Here is a 7,714-nt window from a genome sequence, read left to right as displayed (position 1 = left end):
AGTTATACTTTTTTAAGGCCGATTTACATTATCTTAGTGTTTAGGAGAGTGCTTTAGTACAACTTGAAAGGCAAGTTCTTTAGCGTAGCGTTTACTAAAGCAAGTAGCGTTTACATGTTTCAAGTTTCAACTAAAGTACTATCCTAAAGCACTCTCCTAAACACTAATGATAATGTAAATCGGCCTTTAGTGTTTAGGAGAGTATATTAGTACAACTTGAAAGGCAAGTTCTTTAGTGCGTTGCGAGTGAACGTTTACATTTCTTCCAGTAGAGTATCATTACAGCGCCACAATGAACGCGCAACGATGTCGGCAAATACGCTCTATTCTACGCAAAATACTAACTGTAGTTATGGAACAAATAGAAGACGAGATTTTATTCGAAATAAATAAACTAAATATAAATAATAAATAAAATAGCTTCTTTTAAGGCAGTGTATGCCGAATGCCTAGCCTGTTTGTTTTTGTATTATGTAATTGTTTTTAACGTTCCACAAACATTCGTGAACAACATATTCAGACACAAATTTGATAGTTGTATCTTCCGACCATTTAGCCATCTTTAAAAATCAAAAAACACGCACGCGTTTCACGTTTCACTCTCCTAAAGATTTTACTAAATTACGTGTTTACACACAACGAGGGAAGAACTCGAGGGGTGCGCGGGCGCGGGAGGGGTATCACTTGAAACAAAAATAAAAAGCGATTCTATTTTGATTCAACTTGAAAGTCAAGTAGAACCGTACTAAAGCAAGTAGCGTTTACATGTTTCAACTAAAGTACTATCCTAAAGCACTCTCCTAAACACTAAGATAATGTAAATCGGCCTTTAGGCGCGTTATGAAAAATTTATGAGAGTGAAATTTTACGATGCGCGCGCACCGTGACACAAAATTAACAGTATGAAGTTGCCCACGGTAGATGCTACGGCATTGGACATAATTTAAAAACAATATTCGAATAATAATAGAATTTATGTTATACTTAATGTAAGAGAATTATAATAAATATTTATTTATTTAATTTTTCAATTGTTAACTGAACAGTGAACTTTATTAACTATAATGACACCTTTTCTAGTCTTTGATTATTTAATTGTAATTAATTATTTGCATGCAATCAAAAACTATTTTTAATAATGCCAAAGAACTCAAAGAAGTATAACTTCTTACGCGCGCACATAAGTACACGCACCCTTTTTTTGTCTGTTATATATTTTAAGAGGTTAGGCGCTGTATGCTGAAATACAGGTTCACACCTTGTTCAGCGTCAGATATACCTGACTATTTTTGTTTATATAACTAGCGTAATTTAGATATAAGTTTTTTCCTGTGAAACAAGCTTGAAATAAATTATTATTATTATTATTATACATTTTAGCGTTTGTGGGTCACGACTGTTGAAAAGTGATTTTGTCTCGGGTCCAGAACCGTTTATCTAATAATACCATTACCGTTTGACAAGTGACAAATAAAATATATATAAATTTTGTAAACCATCACTGATTTAATTTATTATTTAAAATTAAATATATAAATAATAATTATTCTCATAAAATATGTTTGTAAGCATTTAGCATCAAGTTATTTCTTATCAATTATAATTTGTCAATCAATTTATAGCATTTACAACATTTTTAAGTTTCTAATGTCTATCAGTGTCTTTATTATATTCTTAATACCAAATATGGCTTTTAAATATTTTTAATACAGAAACAACGCTCTTAAGTCTAATGAATACTGTAATAACGTCATAATTTGATTAGTCTGCCGAGCTGACCAATTGCTAGTCACTACTCATAAGTACATGAACACATTCCCTTGCAGGTGTTAATTATGAATTAAAGCTGTTTTGAATATTAAATAAAACTCTTATAAAATGAAATGCAATATTCGAGAGCTGTCTCTTTTAAGTGACAGGCCTTGTGTTATGGAAGGAAGACTAAATTATAAAAAAGTTACAGGCAATTACCGAAATCAGACAGGTATGTTCATTAAAAGATGTAAAATAACTATGAAGAAACTTCATTCTTTTATTTTTCACACCCTATCTACTCAAATAACAAAATTTAGTTTTTACTTTTTTTATTATTTTTTAGTTTTCAAAGAACGGTGGTTTAGATTAATAAATAATTACTTATTTTATTTCAAAATAAGTGAAATGGGGAAATTTGACACCAAACAGCCAGCTGGTGTATTTGTTATGGAAAATTCTTCGGTACAAATGGAACATGGTCACCATATTTCTTTTTCTTTCTCCATTTCCTTTATGTGAGTTGTTATTTCAATATTGATTTTACTATATTATACAGATCTCTAACCAATTTGTTTGTTATAAGCAATATTTTAAACACGTTGTTATACACTTAAATATTTGAAATTTTTAATTAATTTAAACATGCTTGAGTAAACTTTATCAGAGATGAACCTGAAAAACGGCATATATTTGCTGCTCGAAGCGAAGATAATGTGGTACAATGGGTTTTGAAGCTAAGACAGTCTTCATATGAGTACTTAAGAAACCAATTGCATGCCCTTCAGTCTAAGATATACTCCATTACTGGCAAGGTAAGGTATTAACTTTTGTTTAAATTTTATGAGGTCTTAAGTTAAACTAAAGATTTGAAACATAATTTTCAGGACCCATTGCTGCTGGTACCACGTAATGATGGTGCATGTTTGTGGGCACCATCTATACCCTTTTCAACAGCTCCAGCATGCACAGTCAACACAAACTCATTCAGCTGTCACCTCCACACCAATGGAGCCTTTACACTTGAGAGGAGCAAGTCAGATGTTCAGGCTCACAAACACTTGAGGTCAGAATATCAGAACACAACTACATTTTACACTGACAGCATAAGTAAGGAAGAAAAACAAAGCTATGCATTGGAAAAAAGTAAGACATCAGTCTTAACAGCTAGTTTGAATCCCATAGATATATCTATTTTTGACAATAGACCCTTATATTCAAGAGCTGCTCCTAGCCCACCTGTAAGAACAAAGTTGTCTCCAAACACCAAACGTGTTGAAGCAAGTAAGGACTTCAAAATGTTTTCGGAGCAAGGAAAGACTTTAGCTCAGAGTAGCATTTTAGATCCTGCTCCAATTCCTCCTAGAAGAAAAATATTACCTAAACAATCTAATACAAATTCAGGAAGTAATACAAATAGCAACAGTAGAGACTCTTTAGATATATCAAATGAAGATTTAATTCAATTGTGATTGTCTTTAAAGTTTACAATGTCATTCAAAATGAATTCACCAGCCTGACATTTTTTTTACTTTGAACCCCCAAAGAAGTATTATAATTTAACCTTCAGTAACAATAAACAGTAACTTTGTACTATAAAATGATAAATATGTACATTCTATGAAGTTCTTAGTGTTAAAGCTACTGTTACATTATTATTCTCGTTTAGTTATGTAGCAACTAGTATGCATAGCTTTAAAACTACTAGTCAAGAGTAAAGTTAATCTCAGCAACTTTTATATGCTTTTTGTATGTTTACAGTATGGAAGGCCCATTAGATCTAGGATTTGTAAATGTAGGTCTTCATTTGTTAATAATAGTTAATTGGTGGCAAAAGAAGTGGTCAATGTGTTTTAAATTACCTTAATTTATGATTACTACCAGAATTGTTTTTTTTCTACCCCACATCACATGTATTGAGGTCCCATGTATGTTGATGGACATCATAGATGTAAAATACAGTATATTTCTAATCTATTGTGTGTGTAAATTTATTGTTATTAGCTCCCATGTTAAACAGACCAATTCAGATATACATTTTCTTTTGAGCTTTTAAGTTTTAATATTGCTTATATTATTCACTCCCATATTGAGTAATGAATAATAAATATTATATTTGTCGTAGAGTAGTTGTGAATATTTTTTATTTATTCTATAACAAAAATAACATGACAAACTTAGAATATAATAGCTTTTAATAAATATTTTAAAGTATATAGTTATTTTTTATCTCCTTTTCAGGTTTGTAAGTATTAAATCAAATTGTATCAAAGTAAGAAGTAGGTATTCAATGAAATAATCTTTAGTTTTAAAAATATATTGAAAAGCTAATTATTAGTTTTATTTTCACTGAGTTTTCTTTTTCGTGCTTTCTGTTTAGCACCTCTCTTTAGTTCAATGGACTTTTTGACTTTGTTTTCAATTTCACTTTGAATTGATACTTTAGTTAATTGTATTGCTCTCTGATAACTGTCTATTAGCGGCTCCAACATATTTGACGTAAATTCTATTTGAGAAATATTCTCCTTCCCTCCTGATTGCAAAATTTCCTGCAACATCAAAGACAAAGTTTTTTTTTTAAATAGAATATGTAAATGATACAAGGTTACATCCATAAAATTAAAACTGGGATTAACAAAACGAAAATATTCCGATCAAATTTCTGGAATTAGTATTGAATGATGAAAATCAAACTTGTAATACCAAAACACCAAACATACCTTGAACATTTGTAGCTGATTCTGTACCAAAAAAGTTACAGCATTTCCAAGTCTGCCAGCTCTTCCTGTGCGCCCTACTCTATGTACATATGTTTTTATATTTTTGGGGGGATCATATGACAATACAAAGTTGCAGTCGGGTATGTCAATTCCTCTGGCTAAGGCATCAGTGCTTACAATTCTAAAATGTAAAAAAATATTTGGTTCTGCATGAAATACTGAAAAATGTATACTAGATCAAAATTATAATCTTAATTGCATTCAATGGTTATTCTTGCAGTTTAGATTCTTGGCTAGGCAAAAATTGTTTCAGTTTGAATTTACATTAGTTGGTTGAAAATGGCCTCTAAGGATTACTGAAATTTTAATTGATGTTTGGAATATTTTGTATACATATTTAACTTACACATTTATTTCAGAAAGTCTAAATTTCTTTAACACATTTTCTCTAGATGATCTATCAAGAGAAGCTGACAATTCTGCCACTTTTATCTTTCCTTCTGCCCAATTATTAAGAAGTACTGTTAATCTGTGTGCTGATTGCCCTGAATTCATAAAGCATAAAACTTTGTCCCATTTTTGTTCTACTAACAAGTGATAAAGAATTAATGGCTTTTCTTCTGTGGAACATGTAACAAATTGTTCTTTTAATTCATCAGGCGTTGAATATTTTTTAGAATTTTTGTCCAAAGTATCAGATATTGGTGCAACCGAGAATAATTTTGGTTGAAATAATCCCCACTGCTCTAGTAGCTCAGGATCAGGTGATAAAGTTGCAGAGAAAAGAAGTTTTTGAGGTGGGCTTCTTGTGTTGCATATGAAATCCCAATTTAGTTGGGCAATTTTGTTTGAAGCATGGCCTTCCAGTTGAATGTGCTTATACATATGATAAAGCCAGTCATTTTGTATGTTATCCATAATTCTGTCAGCTTCATCAATAACAAGAAATTTCAAATATTTTAGTGTAAATCCTTCAGTATTTTGTAGATGTTCAACTAATCTTCCTGCTGTACAAACAATTATGTCTACTGTGCTGATCCAGCCATGAGTTTCAGCTAAAAAGTAAACTGATATTGAACAAATGAGGTAACACAGATTTCTAGGAAATTACAGATTTAAATGTGAGGAAAATTATGAACAGCCTAAGGAATTTGTGGTCAAGTTGCATAACATTTCAGTTTATTATTGTGCTATGATAAATATGTTTGTCTACTTGTGTTTAAAATGCCTTACTATTTTTTAATATTTGTTGTTGTTCCTTTTGCAATTGTGATGCTCCACTTAACAATGCCACTTTAAGACCAGTATTAGTGCAATATTTTCGAAATACAGCAGATACTTGTGTGGCTAATTCTTGAACAGGCAGCACTACTAATGCTCTTATGTGGTGTCCTAGTTCTGGCATCAGACTCTATAAAGTAAACATTTAAATTGCTAAATCAATAATAATTGGACAGAATTTATCTAAAAATTCATTTTTTTAAGTTTAAAATAGAAATGTGTACCTGAATGATTGGTAAAACAAAGCATAGTGTCTTTCCACTACCCGTTGGAGCAGAAACACACACATCATGTGGCCATAATGGAGCAGGTAAGCTCTGTTCTTTCAATATAAAAGGAATAACTTGTTCTTGTACTGGAAACAATTTAAAAACTCCCTCACTTGCCAAGGTCTTTTTCAGTGTACTGTGTAACCATGCTTGGTCTTCTACGTTACATTTGAGCTTTTGAAGATTCTTGGACACACTATAGGCATGAGACAACCAATATGGTAAAACTCTTTCTACCTGAAATGAGACAGTGGTATGTGGGTTACTAAGTGTAATAGCATCACAATTCACAAAACAATTCGAAGTAAAATTCTAGGCAGGTTAATTTTACAAAAATATCAATTACCTTCGGTTTTTTCTCAAAGTCACTACTTCCAAGTACTTTAAATTCATTAATAATATTTGTCTTTTCAACTGTCGGTTCAACATTTGTTATTACAACGTTTTCTTTCAACTCCTTCAATGGATTCGGCTCAACATCCATATAAATATTATCAATTTGTAATTCGCTATTGTCTTCATGTTTTTCATTTTTGGGTACAGGTTCACAAGATTCAGAACCTAGTTTTTGTGAAGACGCTTTTTTCCTATCTTCAATTGCTTGCTTTAGTTTAAGTAAATGAACTGATTCTTGAGTTGCTATATTGTCTTCAGCATCTCCTGTATATCTGAATAATTAATATTACATGAAACGTATGTTTATATTAACGCAAATTATTTTTGTGTATTTTACAATACCTGTTAATAATAAATAAATCCATACTTTAAGATATTGCCAATTTTTTGCCAAGTTTTAATATTAAAAATATAAATAGTTTTCACATGTATCATGAATGTTGGAACTATTTTAATTCAAAACATAACCTCAAAGCACAGACTAGGAAGACTATCAGTCATACACAAGCACTGATAGCCCTTACGTATGATTTTTTTTTTTAAATTTTATGACCTGGTAACAAAGACCTTTAAGTCATGACTTATTTGGAACCTTACGTATGAGACATCATTCATGTTATAGAATAAAAATTGTAAGCAATTTGTTATTAAAAAACTTCCACTTGCGTTACTATATAAAAGCCAAATAGAATGGATTAATTTTATTTTCTTCTGACTTGCACAATTAATACTCGCTCATACAAGGTAATGAAAAAAAAATAGATATAGAGAATACCTAAGACAAAAATTGCTGAGGTTTGTCAGGCACGTATTAGCTATTTGCGTATTATTCGACCTAAGGGTTGAAACTGAGTCCAGTCTTGCTCCAGGTAAAACAGGACGCGCTGTACACGCCCATCATCGCGAGTTGGTGACGGTGGACGTTTACACATCAATTAATAGTCTTTCTCAATGTAATATGGGTTTATTGAGGAGTTTAGTTTTTACGTTCACATTAGAACACATAAATCCCGTTTTATGTGAATATATGTTGAATTTGCTAAGTATACTTGCTACATCTAAACTATTCTACTACAGAATTTGACTAGTCTGACTAATGAAAGAAGATAATTGAATTATTTGAAAACTTTCGGATGGCAACGCAGAATGTCATTGAATTTCTTAGGTTAGTATGATTTATTGTCTTGATACTTCATGCAATTACTCATTTTTATTTCTATTAGGTATTTTTTCCGAATAGTTAACAGGTATAAAAGACTAAACTTTGTTTTATATGATAGAATATTTCGTTTCTTT

General features: G+C 31.1%; 2 protein-coding genes across 3 annotated transcripts; one reads left to right on the top strand and one right to left on the bottom strand.

Moving 5' to 3' along the window:
- Positions 1-1,256: 1,256 nt before the first annotated feature.
- Positions 1,257-3,966, top strand: LOC125050129. Of its 2 annotated transcripts, XM_047649758.1 has the most exons (5): positions 1,257-1,564; positions 1,827-1,984; positions 2,099-2,270; positions 2,420-2,567; positions 2,640-3,966. In XM_047649758.1, exons 2-5 carry the CDS (start codon positions 1,879-1,881, stop codon positions 3,222-3,224), a joined length of 1,011 nt encoding a protein of 336 aa, XP_047505714.1. In that variant the 5' UTR covers positions 1,257-1,564; positions 1,827-1,878; the 3' UTR covers positions 3,225-3,966. The 2 variants fall into 2 exon arrangements, with proteins under 2 accessions (XP_047505714.1, XP_047505705.1); XM_047649749.1 differs by having other exon boundaries at positions 1,257-1,984.
- Positions 3,967-4,053: 87 nt separating this feature from the next.
- LOC125050119 (probable ATP-dependent RNA helicase Dbp73D) lies at positions 4,054-6,807 on the bottom strand. The gene is made up of 7 exons (XM_047649737.1): positions 6,761-6,807; positions 6,369-6,690; positions 5,978-6,259; positions 5,706-5,883; positions 4,879-5,527; positions 4,473-4,653; positions 4,054-4,301 (listed from the first exon to the last, which is right to left on the bottom strand). The coding sequence occupies exons 1-7, from the start codon at positions 6,781-6,783 to the stop codon at positions 4,080-4,082; spliced, it is 1,857 nt and encodes a 618-aa protein (XP_047505693.1). The 5' UTR covers positions 6,784-6,807; the 3' UTR covers positions 4,054-4,079.
- Between the last annotated feature and the right edge of the window lie 907 nt (positions 6,808-7,714).

The sequence above is a fragment of the Pieris napi genome, chromosome 1 (genome assembly GCF_905475465.1).
Source record: "Pieris napi chromosome 1, ilPieNapi1.2, whole genome shotgun sequence".
In the NCBI taxonomy this organism is placed as follows: Eukaryota; Metazoa; Arthropoda; class Insecta; order Lepidoptera; family Pieridae; genus Pieris; species Pieris napi.
The sequence above is the reverse complement of the archived record's forward strand: the minus strand, read 5'-3'. Positions and strand labels throughout refer to the sequence as shown.

Bases quoted from the DNA above. Each gene is read 5' to 3' on its own strand.
- LOC125050119 (XM_047649737.1), bottom strand. From the start codon at position 6,783: ATGGATTTATTTATTATTAACAG. The intron at 5,884-5,977 runs GTACACATTTCT...TTTACTTTATAG, and splicing joins TTGTTTTACCAATCATTCAG to AGTCTGATGCCAGAACTAGG. The intron at 4,302-4,472 runs GTATGTTTGGTG...TTGATGTTGCAG, and splicing joins ATCAGCTACAAATGTTCAAG to GAAATTTTGCAATCAGGAGG.
- LOC125050129 (XM_047649758.1), top strand. From the start codon at position 1,879: ATGAAATGCAATATTCGAGAGCTGTCTCTTTTAAGTGACAGGCCTTGT. The intron at 1,985-2,098 runs GTATGTTCATTA...ATTATTTTTTAG, and splicing joins CAATTACCGAAATCAGACAG to TTTTCAAAGAACGGTGGTTT. The intron at 2,568-2,639 runs GTAAGGTATTAA...CATAATTTTCAG, and splicing joins TATACTCCATTACTGGCAAG to GACCCATTGCTGCTGGTACC.